Source organism: Nuphar pumila, unplaced genomic scaffold, assembly GCF_984573655.1.
Source record: "Nuphar pumila unplaced genomic scaffold, dmNupPumi1.hap1.1 HAP1_SCAFFOLD_1128, whole genome shotgun sequence".
Taxonomy (NCBI): Eukaryota; Viridiplantae; Streptophyta; class Magnoliopsida; order Nymphaeales; family Nymphaeaceae; genus Nuphar; species Nuphar pumila.
In genome coordinates this window covers 19004-38664 of record NW_028323593.1, presented here as the reverse complement: position 1 = coordinate 38664, position 19661 = coordinate 19004, and the positions used below count along the sequence as shown (strand labels likewise).

Below are 19661 nucleotides of genomic sequence, written 5' to 3'. Positions count from 1 at the left end.
CCATGTGTGGTCAAAAATAGCGTAGCATGAGCACTAAAGTTGTGCCCATGCCATGACGTGTGTGTCACATGCAGAGTATGTCATTGCGGGTTGCATATGGGCTGTGGCCTTGCCCACTCATGAGCTGTGTTCAAAGTCGGCGAGCTGACCCCGCCGATCTTTCAGGTTCCTAGCATCAGACTTTAGCAACGACCGTAGACATGCGCAAGTTACCTTGTCACATGTGGAAATCAAGCTCTTGAAGAATCAACAACCGTACAGATAAGCCCACAGACAGCAGCACGACGTGGTGATCATACCTGAATGCGGTTCCAGGTGTTGTCAAAGCTCATAAAGTACGGCTCCAGCAGCATTTCCACCTGCTCCGACAGCCAGCTCTTGTCCTCTGCGCTGGTGTCCCCGGACGAACTGCTGACGAGCTGATGGAGGCATTTGCGTCCTCGTCAAGCTGCTTGGTGCGCTTGGCCTCGTAGCGAGCGAGTCTGCAGCGCGCTTGTCCTCACGCGCTTGAGACTCACAAGATCGCGCTTTGCGACCTCCCTGCACTCTTCCCACGTCACAGCTGCTAATGGGATTGGCTGCTTGTAGTGAAACTGCCTTTGGTCTTGCACACCATGTCTGACATTCGCCAATCGACTTGCTTCAAGACAGCAAACACCGTTCAATGCAACGTTCAGGACAAGCTGCAGCTGTCCCAGCAGTCTTACGTCTTGCCTCGCACACAGTCACGCATTCTGAATGATTTGCAGGCGCTACGATAGTTTTCACACGGATGTATTGTGCATAAGCAGCAAGCACTAGTCAGATGCTTGCGCAGCACAGACAAAAAGGGCAGTAGGTTGCCGCTTGATTGTTTTTCCTTTCGTTTTTAGTTTCCCGCCGAAGCCTCACAGAGATGCACTCGCAAAGGGACGCACTCCTTGCCAGTGAGGGTTGAGGTCCTCCATGTCGTCATCGTCGTCGAGGTATTTCTCCAGCACTGCCCGGATGGTCTCAACGCGTGTGTTCAAGCGCACCATGCGATTCTTCACGCGCCTGACCCGCTCCAGATTCGACGCATTCACCCGGCTAGTCAAAGAGTCCAACGCAGGGTACGCACTGGTCTCCAGGTCGGTGACAAGATCGCTCATGTGGTTTGCAACTGTGTCCAGGCACACTTCCAGAACTGCACATGTAACATCAACGGGATCAATAATGAGGGTACTGACAAATATCCTTCAGTCAGCATGAATAGCTGTGCTGACTGGCAGAGTAACAAAGCAACTGACATGCTTACTTCCTCACTCACTCTGATGTGCCCTCCACAAATCGCAGGTTCATACTCGCGCCCAGACAGGGAGGCGAACGGACTGCATGGAAATTCCATGGAATGTGGAGGCATGAACATGTGAACCACCTGAGAACATGAGCCCAAAGGGCACTGGCATCGTAACGAGCAATGACCACAGCCACAAGGTGACCTGGCAAGCTGCAGTACCTGAGCTCATACGACACTTCCTGCCGTGCATCGGCCTCCAGCACTTCGAGTGCAGCTTGCCTCTTCTCCAAATCATCATCTACGCCTGACGCCATCACAGCCCCAGAGGACAGGCGGCTTTGCAGCTCCGACACAAACGGATGCACCTTGTCGTTCTCCGCGTTCAGCACAATGGTCGTGTCGGTGGTGATAATGACCTGCAAACCGCCACAAACCAATCTCAACGGGTCGCTGCTTCATCACATCACTCAATGTCATTCGTTCTCTCGTCGCCCTTGGCTTCACACGGTCAAGACCCTGTGCTCACGTTGAATGCTCACAGATGCAATTGCAAGTTGCCAAACAACTGCATTGGCCAGGTTACAGGGGCCACGTCGGCAGCAGATGTGCACTCAAATCAAGAGCTCGGTCTTGTCCATGAATCACTTGACTCGAAGACATCTGTGCAACGTCAGCCAGCACCGCAAAAGCGATGAACGTGAAAGTTTTCCATGTCATGCATCGGGTTTGGATGTCCAATAAAATGTGCGTAGCTACGCACGCACCTGAACAAACTCGAGGTTGACCACCAGCGCGTGCTCTCGTGACAAAATGCAGCTTGGATAGCTGCTCGTCAGACTGGGGTCCAAGATGCGTAAGTCACGCGTGTGCACACCAGCTGCTCCATCAGCTCGTACTTGTCTGCATTCACGATGGTCATCATGCCATGTTTGTCAAACTTGTACCACCGGCGAACTGCCTCCTTGATGTCTTTGGGACCCTTACGCGGAGGTGGCAGCGGAGCCGGCACAAAACGCATGGGAGCACGCCTTCCTGTCGGTTTGTTGTTCAGACCGCGCATGGGAGCATCAGTTGTGACCTCTGGGGGAATTCGGCGGATGGCAGCGCCCTCAGGCGGCCGAAGCCGTGAGCCACCAGCCTTGGGGTTACCATAGGGGCCCTTGGTTGCCTTGTTGCTCACGTCGCGCAGGTTAGGTTTTGATGAGGAGCGAACAACATTGCTTGTGCCTCGGCCAGGTGCGGGTACTGGGCGCCTTGGGGCGGCATCCTTGAGGGCCCGAGCTGTGTTTCGGTCACGCTTGCGAACGCTGGCGCGTGCGTCGGCCAGGCTCACCTGAGTGTGCGCGCTCTCGGCTTGCAGGCCTTGCTCGCCGTTCGCTCACGAGCCTGCTGTCGGGCTGTACGTCCAGCCTCGGAAGCGGCCATGTCCTCCAGCCTGCACCACCACCTGGCACCGTCCAGATATTCAACCAGCCTGGGCTTTGCACAAACGTGCACGACAGAACGCAACATGGCTAACATGACCAGCACAATCATCGAGGCAGCAACCTCCTCCAAGTGCAAGCATTATGTTTCTGAAAAGGACCACTGCATCTTTGGAACACAATATACACAGAGAAATATGGATATAAGTAAATAGTGAAGCACTATTTACTTCCATACATCCGCTTCGGCATTGTGGCCAACGTTGATGTAGGCGAACATGACAGGCACGTGGTTGCAACTGGTGCTGAAGCGTACACACGACTGGGCACGATATGGTTAACGCTGCCATCCCCAGGCTCTGACGCGGCATAGTGAACAACTCGCCGCTGCAGTGAGTTGCGGCGTGCTCCATCTTCAAGGGGCACGTTCTCTTGCAGTGGTGGCGCATCAGGGGACTCCAACGGGCTAGAACCGACAGGACATCCCCCAGGTCGAAGCCTGGAGACGATGTTTGGTCATCCTGCGTCCCTTCAAGGTGCGGATGCACATTTTCGCCATTTCCGTCAGACATTGGAAAGAGCACCGCGCAGCGACGCAAATGATAGGGTCCGCGAGTATCGGCAGCTGAAACCGTGCGTTCCAGATATGTCAAGACACAACAGGATTGCAGGTTGGACCCACTGGTGAGGTGTATCAGAAATTTCGCCGAAGCCTACCATTAGGGGCACGGTCTGGGGTTGGCAAGTGAGTGGCAGGTCGCACAGGTCGGGCAGGGAAAGGCACCGCTAAGAGAGCTGCAACTAACACCCAGCACAATAGGGCATCAATGGTCAAATTACATTGTTCCGTGCCTGTTCAGCGACACAGTGTGGACTACATTGCAATTACGCAGTTCACTGAATTGAACGGAAGAGGCTTTTTTGCTGGCAACAGTCGAAAACGCAAGGCAGTCGAATAGCCGTGTCTGTACATGCATCAAGGATAAGCAAACTCTGACTCGTGATTGAGCGGTGATGCGGCGCATCACCACTGGAAAGTCACCTTACGCTACCGTGCGGCTTGCCAAGAACATTTGCTATCTCGAGAGATAGCTTTGGAGAGCCCAGGCCACCTGCGATGAAGCGTGCGTGACGCGCGGAGATGAGGGCGGCTTATACCCACTACCGTCATCCATAAGATAAGCTAGAGATGATATATTCAGAGGTTGATGAGGAATATTCCCATCGGCACTCCAGGGCCCCCGTCTTGCATACGAAGCCAATCCTTATCAAAAACACCGTCGTATCATAGCAGCCGACCCGCCATCTCCTTGGAACACAAGGAGTCCGAGCCCTTTTCGACCTATGAATTGCCACATGTGACAACTACTGTGCTTGCTTGTCTCAATGGATTTAGGCAGAGGTAAGCGGCACGCACCATGGAAACAATGAAACAATAGCTTCTGCTGCTGCCAAAAGCCCCAGGAGGTGTGTGGTGGCAGTCTGACCAGGAAGCGGTATCTAATAACTTGTTCAGGGATAATACTGCGACGCGATTGCTTGTTGTATGTGGTATGAAGTGTGTGATGGATGGGCGACGATTGTCTATGTGATGTAATGATGTACCTTGGCATGGCCCCCTCTCCCGCTGGGATTGCATCGTCCGTTCAGCCAACACTCCACACACTGCCTGACATGCAAGCTGCGGCCATTTCAGCCCACTCCGCGCACATGGAGACATCTAGCTCGTTTTGCCGGGCGGACTCACTGTCGCCAACATCTCTGTGGTGCACCCTCCTTTGTGCAGACGGATGGTGGTGCAGCAGCGGCACGGGATCAGCTGAAGCGAACAAAGTACCAATCCGGTGACCCCAACGGCTCCAAATTCAGCCCGCTGTCGCATGAGACATGTGGCTGCATGGGCAAGGCGCAATGAGCTGCTCAACACTCTGGCGACAACAGCGAACGCTGGAGGGGCAATGTAATCAAGGACGGATTTGTCACCAACCCACGGAACTCAGCACCGGCCTATGCAGGGGCAATGCTGTGATGCACCGGCGAATTCTTCAAGTTTTGGCTCTTGCGAGCGGCATCGCGTTTCTGAAAAGCTTGCCTGTCCCGCTGACGTTCAGTGTTCTGATTTGCTTCGAGTGTGATTACTTGGTTGCTTGTTGACTACTTTCTGCCATTATTAATGTGATGCAATGATGATGTACCTTCTCACAACACCACCGCATCCACATGGATGTAGGCAACTCCAGCTGTGGCTGTCTTGCCATTGCCGCCTTTTCGAGGCTGGCGTAATTCTTTCCTTCTTTCTTTAATAATCGATAATATTGGCAACTCCAACTTCTGCTTGGGAATCAGTGCTATCATTACCTTCTTCGTTTTTTGGTCGCAGACTTGGACATTTGAAATGCCCCCTCCCCACCTGAAAACAGGCTGTGTGAACATGCCCCAAATGCAGGTTTTACAACGAAGCGGGAAAGCAAAGCAGAAATAAAAACTAAAATGAAAACTGCAGACAAGGACGACTCAATTCAAGAACACACGAAAGAAAATCAAATCAAACACACAGGAAAACAAAAGAAAGAAAGAAAAGGACAATCAAAACCCTCTCTGTCCATCATGACCAACAGCCATGGACAATGACATCCCTGTAGTCCTAAGAGTGAAATGTCACAACCCTGTCGTTCCACATTCATGCCTCAAGTCATGAACCGCACTTGCTTCTGAGTGCCGTTTCATCATGAGGCGCCTTGTCATAACTCAAGGCGAGGAATTATGACAAGGCTAACAACTGTCATAACGATAACGATGTCAGAGGGATGTTGTAAAGGTCAGAGCGTGCAACACAGGTCTGCTGTCAGATACAACATGACTTCTGACTTCTGTGGCCAAAAAACATGAATATACTCTCATGGCACAGCAGAAGAAACCAAAAATCAATGCACGGATGCACTGACGTTGAATTTGAAGCGGGTTTCCTGTTGGGGTTTATGAAACAAAGAGGGATACGCCAACTGTTGCATCCCATTTGTGACTGCCGCTTGACGTTCTTTGACCAAAAGCATAGCAAACAACAAATAGCATCATGCAACATTTATATTGCTCTCAAATGTAGTGAACATTGCACCCTGTCTTGAGTGTTGTGTCACACGCGGGACAGAAGGTGCTGTGAGTGTGAAAGAATGAGTAAGAATTCCAAATACGACAGGTTTGTTTGTCTGTGCAATGAGTTGAAGTAATGTACAACAGGAGACCGCAAAAGGCAGGTTGCTTGGATCAAGATGTTATACAGGAGCGTTGCCCTCGTGCTGCGCTCCCTTTCAGGTCCATAGGCAGTGCACGGCCGTCCGTGTCGGAGGCAGCTTTGACGGAACCACAAGTCGAATGCTGCATCATACAGTAGCAATGACATCGTGGCGGAGCTTGTTGGCAGTGCGAATGTCATCCAGGTTCAGCGCTTGCGCAAGGACGTCCTCATCCGCATCGTACACCTTGAAATGAGAAGGCACGGCCCAGCCACAGTCACCCTCGATGGCGAGATTGTACAGTTGCCCGTGCCATTCTTGTAGGCCGATGTCACGATCCTGAAGAAGCCGGTCTCGCCCCAAGGCTCACCCCAGCTGTTGCGCACGATCCTACATGACAGAGCCACTCAGCAGCCGCTGCGTGCTAGCCCTTGATTTAAAAGCAGGGGAATACACCAAGGGGCAGCGCAACTCACAAGTCGGCAGCCTTTCACTTCAAACGTCATTGATCGGAGAAACTCCGTCACAGTGTGCAATGTTATTGTGACGTACTCTTGTCTCGAGAGGCGCTGCCCCCAGGAACAAACACGGAGGGCAAAAGCTTACCAGTACTCCACACCGTCTTCCACTCCCATCCTACGACGCTAATAATGTGGTTGACTGTGGGGGCCGCTACAAACTCGGTGTAAATGCCTCCCGTGTACTCGTCCAAGCCCTTTGTGGACATGATGGTGCACGAGATGGGACCGCGCGCAAATATCTCGGCTTTCATGTTCTTGCGCTGGGAAACGCGGCCATGCTCAGACACCATGAGGCGGTGGTATTTTTTCACGGGCTGGCAGCCGGTGGTAGGCCAGCATGTGTAGCAGCTGTCAACAGTGTTGCACTGCAGCAAGACAAATAAATTTGATTAAGATGACACCTGCAACTCACGACAGACAAATGAAACAACACGGCAAAAGTTGAAAAACGTAACACGAAAGGTAGGCGATAATTTCTGTGCATATGCCAACTTTAATGCCTTGGGGACAGCGACAACTTCATACATCGATTCAAGCATCAACCACTCCACGCTTAATCTGCCATTCATGACCGTATTCTTCATGGCACCCTTACCAAGCCAGTTGCTCTTGCAATCCATCAATTCCACGTGTTGGAGACGCAGAACATGCCATGCTACCTGATGGGGGAGAGCAACTCCAAGGCGAGGGGTAGGGTGACTTCAAAAAGGCCGTGTGCATGTATCATCGTGACAATGCGTGTGTGGACAGGAGACCGCAATCTCCAGGGTCCAGACGCAAAGCGAGCTCAGCCAGATCACACCTCCTGGTCGATAGCTTGATAGTTGTTGCAGGTCTCATCTGGAATACCTTTGCGCGCAGCATAGGCATACACGGGGGCATCATAGCCACCATGCAGGTGCCCGCCTCGCCGCAGTCCAGCACATGCTGCACTGAGAGGTACGTTGATGGCCATTTCCCCTTCTTGATGAAGATGTTTGCGCGGTCAGCGAGCGACGAAGTTGCGCCGTGTGCCCAGCAACTGCCGCTGCATATGAGGGAAGTAATCAGCACAGCTGACACCTGCTGTTCTAGTCATGCTAGTTCAACTCAAACTCATGCAGGCGACTGTCCAAGGCAAACATCCGTATTGCAATACGGTGCATACACACACAGCTCCTGTTCCAAAGTCACACACCCACATGCACCTGCAAGCACATGCGGATGTCCACATTCTTGGAGAATTCGACATCCCCCTTGCGATGTCACTATCAACCTTGAATGAATCGTCACAAAGACAGTCAGAATGCTGCACTTCGGGCTGTATAGCAACACCAACCCTGCACTCACTAAGCAACATTGCCCCCTACATAGGGAACGTCAGCATTTCGGACAGTCATGTCCTCCCTGCAAGCTTCCCAGCCAACCAATAGCCCCCAAAACACACACTGTTTTGAGCAACGAGCATAAGTGCCAGTAAGAGACGTTTGCTTCAGAAGTGGAACGTGCAGCATGCGCAAAGCGATCCCCGCCCTTCAAGGAGCAAATACACACCAATATTGTGGGATGTGCTGATTCCTTGTGGTGCTCATAAAATTGGTACCGTTTGCGTCTGCAAACAAGCATACAGCTTCAGTCAAGAATGTGTATCATTGTATTGCGCGTTGTGCTGCAAAAGCGGACACCGTCCCCGAGAAGTGTGCATTGATCCAATGTAGCCATGCGCATGAACACATTCAGGACCACGAGGCGAACCTCTCCAGTCCCAGCTAGCTGGCAAGTCATCTTCGTTGATAGAGTCACCAGGCATTGCTGTCAATCTGCATACAGCGAAGTGGTCGTTGATTTCCGATTTGAAGTGACCAAGGCAAAACCCTATTCGCAACGAGTTGGCAATTCTCTGACTGGTGACTATGTGTTGGGCGCCTGCGGCAGGACAATCGCAACAAATCACAGAATATTACATTTTATCGGTACTACGCACGTACGGCTTGTGGCGATCAAAGTTGTGCAAGTATGTAAACCTCGCAACCTTGCAACCTCCCTTTCACAGAACCGCAGACTGGCATGTTGTAATATAAACACATGCCCTTCCATGGTGTGCATGTATGTTCAGTACATCTGCAACTTGAATGCTCTGACTTTCTCGCACGCATACGCAATCTTACACTATGTGTATGTCTGGGCGCATCAACCCCGTTGCGGTTGAAGCCTATTGTGCAGACAAGCTGACCCGAACATCCAAAAAGCAACAGAAGGTGAGGTACAATGGGTGAGCTTCTGCATTACACACAAGCAACAATATTGTCGACGCGTGCATTTTGTATCCACATACACGCCGTATTCAAGTGAAACCTGGTGATACCACAAACAAGACCAGTTCGCATTGTCGCGTTTGCTAACATTGACCAGCGGTCTATTGAACGATCACGAGCATCCATGTGTGGTGCCGCACACGAGTGGCTCGTAGCCTTCATCCTTGGTGATTTTCGTGGCAAACGCGCTTGGACCCGTCCATTCAGGAAACGATACGACAGCTGCTGAGGCCCCGCATACAAGAAACATGCACATGAACATTATCGATATCTGGTGCTTCATGTTGAGCGTAGAATCTGCAGTGGCGAGAAGAGTGGCGCAAAGTTATGACAGGGGTCAGTGCGCGATGTCGTAATACAAGCACATCGTGACGACATGCACGCAATCACCTGTATCTATAGTTAAATTAACCCTTAGCTCTAACATTTCAGCTTGCTTCTTTGACGACAATGCGATCATCCTGCTAATGTGCCATTGCCAATGCTGGTGAGTACTGCATGGTGACTCGGACTGATGCGTAGACACTCTCCCTGGCATGGACCCTGCTAGGCCCTAGCCTGCCTTCAAGCGTGGCCAGCACATACAAGCGGCTTTCCGTTTCGTTCTGGTGTAGCATCTCGGTGCACACGTTTAAGAGTCAAGCCGTAGGCTGCAACTGGATCCTACAGGACTGTTCTGTCGGTCATGCAATTGTTCATGACAACCTCTGACCCGAATCTCTTTTTTTGAAGTGATTGCTCGCCATGTCTTCAGGATTCGGGCTGCGAGGATATGAAGGCAGGTGCGACTGAGAGGGTCTGAACAGAAGCAAGTAAAGGGCTCTCACATCCCTGGCACGCCCTGACTGATACGTCTTTCTCGTGCAGATGTTTCCAGTTTTGGAGGCAATTCCAAGGGGTATGCACCTATTCGTGTCAGTTGTATTTCAGTCCGCATTTCCTGCATCAGTTCGGCATTCCATCCCAGGGACAATCTCGCCTGCCATAAATTGTTTCACCATGGAGTTTCGTGACACGTGAACGGGTCGATTCGACATCATTCAGTACTGTAAGCCAGTACGGTATGGGGTCTTTGTGAGAGCATTGTGGCAGCAGGGTTGGATACAAAACGCTGGCAGGAGTTTTACCAGGGACGAAAGAATGATTTAACAGCTGCCTCGCTCCTGGGATTGTATTTGCTGTTTCTCCGTAGCCAAGGTGGTTTGCTGACGTGCAGTGCATCCACGAACATCCAGCGGACACGAAGACGCAGTGCAAGGATCAGGTTGACGACTACTTTGAGTGTTTGCACCACAGGAAAGAGTATGTCGTTTTATGTCTTTGATTTCAATTGCTGTGCATGTACTGTACCCTTCAGATATTGATGTGTGTGTGGTATCGCTCACTGCGTTTGTGAGCTTCCTCTCTTCAAGCAGGTTGTGATGCGTGAAGCGTTGACAAGTATGGCAGTATCTTTGTATCAAAAGCAAGACAAATACCTATTTGGATCTCGGGGGACGCTGGCCGTGGCCTTGTCCTGACCTAGCGATCATTTGGCACGACATGGCAAGCAAGCCTCATAGACAACAACAGTACAAATCTGGTGCGGTCATTACATTTTGTATCATGAGGCTCTGGAATGGGGCACTGGCTCCCAGGTATGATGCCATGCACTTGTGTAAGCCCATCTGATAGGAGAAGGCTGTTGTGCAATTGGAAGCAAAGCGGTTGTGGAGTGTGGCTGGTGGAAACATAATTGTCTTTCTGCAGATTCAACGGCGCAATGCAGTGATTGTCCATGCCCAGGAGAAGATGGCCGCTGCTGCAGCAGGGGGGGGGCATGGACATTAACAGAAAATAGTGCAATTCATCAAGCTAGCCGCCTCCATCATGTATTTGACGAAAGGGGAGCCATAGTAAGTGCCGAAGACAATTCGTCAGCGCCTGTTTGCTATCACAGATACTCTTGCGTCTACGCTGACAGCAAGGATGGATGATACTTCGTTTGATGAGTCGATCCTTGAGCTCAAACAAGTGGGAAGATTCACGTCACTGCATGCTCTAGCTGTCACTCGATCAAGACTGCGTCTGTGCCAGCGAGGTCAAACATGCTTTCCTTCCCGAATCGAGTGACCAGAATGATATATTTGAAGTGTGATGGAACCAGGTAATCAGGAACTTCCCATCATCCTGTTCCGATCAATGGTGCTTGTCGACGACCACCTTGCCGTTCCTCACATTCCGAACGAATGTGTCTGGCCAACAGGTCAGCATTCGGCATACCTCAGGGACAATTTTACAAGCCAGAATGCTGTGAAATGTGTCATGTCACATGAGCAATGCATCAGGTCGAACTGTATCTCGTGTGGTCTGGAAAGGTCTCCGGGCAATACTTCTTGATTAAGTGATGTCTGTGCATGTATCAAAACGTTCTGCCCATGCATCGTGCATAGTCAAGAAGGCAGAACGTGCAATTCTCCCATGACCAAAATCGTGAACGCTGCTGTAAAAAACGTGTGTCAATACTGATTTCCACAAAATTGGGAAGCAAAAGCATGTAAAACTCAGTGTGCCTCACTTGGCAGTAGCGGAGCCTCAAGAACTCATTGACCACATCATTCGATAATTTCCAGCGGGCGGCTGGGTGCAGTCGACGGGGGCTGGGCCGGGGTCTGAGGAGATTGGCCCAGGCCCAAGTGCGGCATTATGTTTGAGCGCTGCTGCCCGTTCTCCGCAATCACGGTGCTGGTGCGCGATGTAATCACGGGAGGCTGGGGCCTGACTGCCATTGTGCCAGGCTGCCCGGTGGGCTGGGTCATCTGGACACTCTTGCCTGCTAGTTGCTTGACATCCTGGATGACGCTGTGGTAATGACTGGGCGAAATGTTGGGGTGCATCATCTGCTGTGGCTGCTGCACTTGCTGCGGCCGCCACTGCATGTGAGGAGCGACGAGCTGCTGCTGCAGCTGCAGATACACACCAGCGCTGATCACGTCGCTGGTCAAGCCGAAAGAGCATCTTCAACAATCCCGCCCATCTCTGGCGTTGCCATTTGACAGGAGCCCAACGTCAGACATCATCATTCAATCACACTGTGTGTAACGCAAAAACCATCCGGGTTACGCAGGTTGTGGGTGCATTGCAACAATCAAGATATAAACAACCCGATGGACATCCCAATCCACGGTCGCGGCGCACGTATCCCTGCGGCCAAGTATTGACAGCCATAGCACCAATGCCATCCACAGAGTTTGCTCTGATTGTACGTGTGCATCTAGTGAGAGAATGCTCCGCTTGCATTGCTTTACGATGTGTCTTTTTGCAACACTACCGCATCCACATGGACATCAGCAAGAAGAACTTCAAGGATACAAAGGCAACTGATGTCACACATAACCGAGGAGCTTTTAAAGGCAGAGCGCCATACCTGACGAGGGAGTGTTGGCCGTGTGGCAGGTTGATGTGGCGAGTGTGTTGGCTGCATCATCCTGTGCGGAGGGATCCAGGTTGAGAATTGAACCTGCTGCCGAGGCCTATCTAGCACGCAGTGCGCAGGGACCCTGTTGATGCCCACCATAGTCACCAGCGCCGACAACGCCGATTTATGCATTGAGCGGATGCGGCCGTTGTAATCCTGCAAGCATGGCACTAGTGTCATTGATGCCAACAGTCTGTCCGGAGATGATGATGCATGCTCCCTAACCCCTGAGGGCAGGTTACCGGCCGTGCACCTGCTCTTGATGTTCTGAAGTGCACATGCAGGCGACGGTGTTCACATTTGTGCCACAGCCGGCATCCTTTCTGCCTCAACCAAGCCACAGCTGCTGGTTGCGACGCTGCAGAGGATTTTGTGATGCGGTGCAAAGGTTGACAGCTACAACAAATATGCTGGACAGACAATCTGCGTTGCCCAACGGGAGCGCTGCATTGCATGCAAGTTGACGGACAAGCAAGGCCAGCAAAGCAGAGCGCACGTTGACGAGCGTTCGGAAGCGAGCAGCGGCATCAGTCATTGCCTGAGGATGAGTCGCTCCCACCGCCTTGCGAGTGTGCTCCTGAATTGCCATGTGCGCAGCCTCACATCCAGCTGCACATGTCATGAGTGCGCTGAGGCTGACCGGAGTGAGCCCTGTTTCTACAAGGGCCGACCTGGACACCAGACCACCTGCACAGCCAACCGTCCGCTCATGATCTTCCTTTCAACAACACTACCGATCCACATGGACATTGGCAACACCCAGAACTACTTGAGAATCAGTGCTACCGTTACCATCATCTCATGCAACACGAAAATACCTACAGCCATTTCTCTGTATGCCACAGATACATTGCGTGAATACATTGCGCGGAGGGCTGCATGATTAAATCGATGGAGCATCGTGGGCGAACTTGCAACCACAGAGAGTATAGATGTGCGGTGAACAGGCCTGAGCAGCTCATCAGGCGGATTCGCACCTGGGTACTTGACGTCAGTTGGGGAGCGCTTGACATATTCACAGGCGAGCTCATGAATCAACGATTCAAAGCGGGCACGCAGGAACTGGCCCTCTAGGTTCTTGTACTTTTGTATGTCAGCCGGGCTGGCTCGGCTGTCCTTGCTGCCACCTGCCGCATCGGCCTTGTCAGTGCCCTCGGGCTCCTCCGTGCAAGCTGCAGCCCCTGCTGTCGGCGAATCTTCATCCATCACTATGACGTCGTCGCCGCTGTCACCATCCTTGGCACCTCCGGTGGCAGCTTCGTCGTAGTCAGGCAAGCCGAGCGTGGTACGTATCGCGCTCGCTAGACCTAAGCTGGCATCGTTCACGAGCGGACGTGCAAATGACATCGCCCCGTGCACGAAGATACCTTCGAGCAAGCGCTTGTCGTGCTCGGGCCGCCAAGCTGCCATGGACGCCCCTGTTGGCTGCTTCTGCAGAGCCTGCATGCTTCGTGTGCACTCGCTAATGTTCGAGCATACTGACAAGACGCACTCAATACTTGCGCACGCTGCGGGCAACGCTACATCATCCATAGATGATCTGAGGTTCCAATACGTACACATCCGCAAAGCCAGGATTGAGGATTGAGGGCCAACCATAATCGCCCCTTATCCTGATCACCCGACAAACTTTCATTCGACTTCAGCCCTGTCTTGCAAGCCATCTTGGGCACTCATGTGATTCAGAATTTGACGCGGTTTGTGCTTCGACCGGATGCTTCGACATTTCATGCAGCTCGTTCTCGCCTCCCAGCACAGCGCACACCCAGCAAACGGGAAATGTGAAAGCGTTGGCAAACACTTGGCTTTACAGTACAGGCTGAGCGGTGATGACATGCGAAGAGAGCTGGTAGGCCTACCATCAGCTGTGGGTGCTGTCGGAGCCAAGCGGCCATGTCGCGATTAGCGCCAGCGTTGATGCGGAAGGCAGTGCCTGGCTGTGCCTTGGTCTCAGCAAGCTTGTTGCGGACAAGGTGCAAGGCACCAATGCGGCCCAGAATGTCACTCGCTTTGTAGCGGTCGGAGTACAAAATTTCACTAGGTACTGTCAATCGGGAAGTTGGCAACACTATTGTGCTGGGGTCGGCAGTCGCAGTCGGCGACTCGGTTGACAGCACGTGCAGCAGCACCTTGCCATAGCTCACAAGGTCCTCAAGTGCACAGCCACTCAGGGCGTGCAGCTTGCTGGCCTTCTGGGCGAAAAGGCCTGCAAGACAAGGATGCCCTGAGTACGGGACGCTGCTGCAATTGCACCATGTTGCACCACACGGAGAAGACACGTCGAGTACAATCACACCATCCATGGGTGCCAGCCTCTTAGCAGGCCAAACTCGGTTTCGCTGGGCAAGAGCCAAGCCATCGTTTCAAGCACTCCTGACGAGTTTCCACATCACGCGTGCAGCTGCAACCCAAGGTTCTGCGAGAGTGCGCTGTATTAACAGTTTGCTGTCGGGGTTGAGTGACCACGCACCCCACTGGAAGCCATCCTCGCCGGCTGGCAGGCCCCAGGTCATCACGTAGCGCACAAACTCGTTGCGCAGCTTCTGCGTGAGGCCGTACACGGCAAACATGGGCGATGTCGGGGCCTCGTTGCTGTACATCTGGTTCTGGTGCTCCTCGCGGTCCTCGGGCTGCCACTCGTCCGAGTCACTGTCGCTTCCGTCCTCCCGTTTTCGCTTCAATACAGGCCGGCCGTCTTCGTCTTGTTCTGCGTAGCTCACCTGGACGACGCACCCGTGTTGAACAACTGAAGAAATGCATGAGGAAAGGAGGAACGAACCCACGATCACCCTTGGCCAACAAGTTCAAGCACGGTTTGTACACGCATGGTGCACCGAGTGAACATGCGATCGTCCGAAAGCTGGCAACTAGCACGACCTCCCTGGATTCATCCTGGAACCATCAAGTACGCTCAGAATATTAAAGTTGATGCAATGGAGTACAGTCGCTCACTTTTTCGACCAAGACGGCTCGAACTCTCCAAAGTCTGAGAAATGGGTGGAAGACACAACACGTGCTAACATCTGCAGCATGCACAGGAGGTACATGTGCTGCGCACCTGGTGTCGGCGGCGGCGACCACGGCCAAGCATGGCCTGCTCTTGCGACTTGTTATCTACGTAGTGCTCCTTGAGCAGCGCATCCCAGAACTTGCCCTCTGTGGCAGCAGCCTCCTTCGCGCTCTCTGCCTGTTCCCTCTCCGCCAAAGCGGCTGCCTCGCATCTGACAGCTCAAAGTTCGCCACCTGCATGTGCTTGCACACAGCCATTGACAGCAGTATCCTTCAGCTAATGGCAGTATCGACGGCGCTAAAGAAATCTTGCAAAAGGTAGGTATCAGGGCCGGTAATCCTGTGACGCGAGCCTGTCCATGCGAGCGCATGAAGCGTGTGAGACAAAACGTGCCAGTCATGTCCGAGTAAACGTTGCACCAGCACTTATTGTATCAATGTGAACCCCGCCTCACCCCCCGTGCTCATAGCCCTGTCGTATTCGATCTACGTCATTATTTGCTGCACATGCTCGACGGCTGCACAATGCGGGTGGTAACATGCCTTGAAGGCTGCCATGAACTCGTTGTCCTCCTCCTCTTCCTGCTGGATCGCCAAAGCTGCATCACGGTCGATGAGGCGCGCGAGTGCACTCTCGTCATAGACGATGCGTTTCTTCTCCTTTTTCTTCTCCTTGTCCGCACTGCTCCCAGACGGCCCCGCATCCTCCTTCTTTGCCTCTGCATCGGCAGCGATCCAATTGTCAACTTCCGCATGCGGCATCAGAGCTAGAAGGAGGGGAGCGGGACATGAAGTTGCATACGTGCATGAAATGCTCAGCTAGTGCGCGACAAATAATGAGAGGTACATGAGAACGCATACGCGTTATCTCATCGTGCTAGGGAACAAAATGAGCTCGCCTTGTGCATGACGATTGCGAAATCTGCATCACGCATGTTTCAGCTGCCCATGATGCTGCCTGCTTGACCCAGCTGCTTGACAAAAGCAGCTGGGTCTCGAAGGCAGACAAAATATGTCGCCCACGCCTTGAGTAATACCATGCGTTGAAAACAAGCGCGCACATACGCACAGATACTGATGTGCGCGAATGTTGTGGCAGTCGAATCCACAGCGTGCGACAAAGTCATGCCAGAGCTACAACACCGCACCACCGCCGTCCTTCGTGACTGCATCGCCGTTGGCAACGGCTGCGTCTGAGGTGGCGGCGTCAGCAGGTGCATCGCTGGCTTTGGCGACGTCACCGGAGTCCTTGGCTGGCTCCTTATCTGCATCATCGTCGTCTTTGTCATCGTCGATGAACAGCTCCATGGCGCCGTAGCGCAGGATGTCGTCCAGGTCGGATTGCTTCATGTCCGGGCGGCCCATGACCACCGTCTCCAGCATGCGCTTTTCCTTGGCGCGCTGCATCATGCGCTCCTCCACTGTGCCTCGCGTCACAAGCCTGCACACGCTCCTAGCCATCCTCAACACAAGTGCCACACTGCAGGAATGCGCACCATCCGTCCGCCAACGGTAACGTTGATCAGTGCTCGAACATCGCCTGCCTTTACATCGCATGCAGTTACAGAAGCTGCTCAGCAATGTGCATGCCATGCAAAATGTCACAGAAAGGTACTTGATAACCCTCACAGATGATGACGCGACATCATGTGCGGCCTATGTACACAAAGAGAGAAGGTTTGTGGGCATGAAAACTGGCATAGCACTGGTACCGCGTGGCATTTTCGGAGGCAGTGAGGTGTACGGTGCAGGGTGGGCATCGACACCGTACAAGGACAGTTATGAGAAGACAATAAAACATACCTGTACGTGAAGACAGGGTTTTGCTGGCCGAGGCGGTGTGCGCGTGCTTGGGCCTGGATGTCGTTGTGAGGGTTCCAGTCGCTGTCAAAGATGACGACGGTGTCGGCGGTGGCGAGATTGATGCCCAGGCCGCCAGCGCGGGTGGAGAGGAGGAACACCCAGTAGTTCTCGGGGTCGTTGTTGAACTTGTCTATGCGCACTTGGCGGTCCGAGCCGCGGATGCTGCCGTCGATGCGCTGGTACGCCCACTGCCGGCCTTGCAGCCAGCTCTCAAGGATGTCCAGGGTGCGCGTGAACTGGCTGTAGATGAGCACACGGTGGCCCTGCATTCAGAGGACAAAATTGCTATGGAAGTGCATCTGTCTGAACATGCGTCTGTCCACACACGCAGGTACTGACGACTCCATGTAGGCGAGTCTCAAGCATGCAAAAGTCTGCATTTGTGGTAGTGTATGCAAGCCGGTTTGCAATTGGGGAAACTAGCATTTCATGGCCACGCCGATCGGTGTCCGCTGCTCTTGGGTAGCCAACTAACGGTGTTCAGTACAAAGCAAAGGCACATGCATGGCGGTTTGCATCAGAAGCGCAATCGCAACGCCATCAGTGGATGTTCCATGTATGCATCCCATCCTCATCAACACGGCTATCATCACCAAAGTACGCCAAGTGAACGCAATTGAGTATGGGCAAGGCATGCCTGCTTCCGGAAGATGTGCATCATGCGGTCCAGTAGCTCCAGCTTGCCCGAGGCTGCGATGAGCGAGGTCAACGAGTCCTTGCCATCCTCGGTCTGTGCAAGCTCCTCAGTGCCCTCAAACAGATAGGGGTGGTTGCAGCACTTGCGGAGCTCCATCATGACGTTCTTGAGGAACCCTGCAGAGTTCTGGCCGTCCTTGCCAGTAAGCGCGGGGTATTGCTTGATCAGGATCTGTTTGTAGAAGTCCTTCTGCTGCTTCGACAGCTCGACACGCACGATTTGCTCGCGTTTCGGCGGCAGCTGCTTCAGGACGTCTTTTTTCACGCGCCGCAGGATGTGAGTTGCCAGCATGTCGTGCAGCTTCTCCACCTGCACGTTCTCCATTTCGTGCGTCAGAGGTGACGGTACTGGTAGCACTGATTCCCAAGTAGTTCTTGGAGTTGCCAATGTCCATGTGGATGCGGTAGGGAAAAAAAAGATAAAGCAACATCATCAGAGGCCGTGCTTCGCCTGAAGACTGCCAGGTGTCGCATGTGTCAGCTCAACACCTCCTCGGCAATGTTTGAGTGAGATTGAATGTAAGTGACAGGGAATGAGACGAATCGAGAACATCATCACCTTTTAGAGAACTCAATGTACCATAAGAAGCTTCCTATACATTTCAGCTGTCCAATGTCACACATCTCAGCTCTCCAGCGCTGCCATGCAAGACACACTGGTAGACAGGTTGCGATGTTGAGGAGCACTTCCATCAGCATGGGAACATCGGGGAAACATAGGGACAAGCATCGGGGCGACAGGAAAATGGGTCATAGCCTGGGATTGCACTGGCAGGTGGTGACGCGCCTGTTCCTGCTTGTTGATCTGCGCAAAATTCTCCTGGAAGGCAGTGAGGCTGTCGAACTTGTGGGGCTCGATGAAGCTCATGAGGAAGAAGAGCTCGTCCAGGTTGTTCTGCAGGGGCGTGCCTGTCAGCAAAACGCGGCAGTCCACTGAAAAGTCCTTCAGGATCTGGAAGAGCTTGGACTTGGCATTCTTCAGGCGGTGACCCTCATCCACCGTCAGTGTGGCCCAGTCAATCTGGCCCAACCAGCCGGCTTCCTGCAAGCCAGAACAGGATACATTGCCAATACACGATTGCATTTACTCCACATATCACTGCTCACACACCTTCTTGGAAAGAGCGTTTACGATATGCCTGGACTGCAGCTTCTCGTCCGATGTACACGGGTGTTCACTGATCCATCACTGCATCCCAGTCCTCGCACAGTGCTGTCAGCCACAAACTACGCAACCAGTAACAACATACCAGCTGCTGTAAGACAAACGATAAGCAGTGCACTTACATACATCACCTTGCATAAAATCCGTGGCGACCATTGCCGTCAAGGACAGCATGCTCAAGGCAAGCACAAAGCGAACCTGCTGAATGCTTTCGTAAGTTGTGAGAATGACGTTGAAGCGCAGGTTGCGGTTCTTGTCCCGCCTGTTCTTTCCTGGCGTCTTTTGTGCCGTGCCTTCGACTCGGTACTCATACTTGCGGATGGTGTCTCGAGATACACTGGATCCCTTGACGGAGACCACGTACAGCTGAGGAGCCCACTTGGCAAGTTCCCGCTCCCAGTTGGGCATGGTTGAGAGCGGGACCACCACCAAGTGCGGTTTGGGGATGCCCATTTCCCTGCAAGCAGCCGTAGCCATTGATGGACGCGCTTGCAGCTGCCCATGCTTGGGTGGACGCGGTGATGTTGTAAAATGGTACATCAACACCACATGACGAAATGGCGAATACGCAGCACTCGGGTGTCCTGAGAGGGCCCGTAAGCATGCCGCTTACTTGATGACACAACAATTGCAGCGCATCTGATGAGCTCTTATCATCAACAAGGCGGAGCCGATGTTTCACGCATTGCAGTGAGAAACATCAAGAAAAATGCATCGAAGACGAAAGAGCGCACCGAAGGC

At 52.8% G+C, this 19661-nt stretch overlaps 1 protein-coding gene across 1 annotated transcript; it reads right to left on the bottom strand.

The window, feature by feature from the left end:
* Positions 1–14550: 14550 nt before the first annotated feature.
* On the bottom strand, positions 14551–19397 carry LOC149809528 (CHD3-type chromatin-remodeling factor PICKLE-like). Its single transcript, XM_089994793.1, has 10 exons — positions 19047–19397; positions 18923–18982; positions 18543–18797; positions 17697–18065; positions 17000–17322; positions 16466–16637; positions 15740–15853; positions 15341–15430; positions 15022–15079; positions 14551–14933 (listed from the first exon to the last, which is right to left on the bottom strand). The coding sequence occupies exons 1-10, from the start codon at positions 19395–19397 to the stop codon at positions 14551–14553; spliced, it is 2175 nt and encodes a 724-aa protein (XP_089850919.1).
* Between the last annotated feature and the right edge of the window lie 264 nt (positions 19398–19661).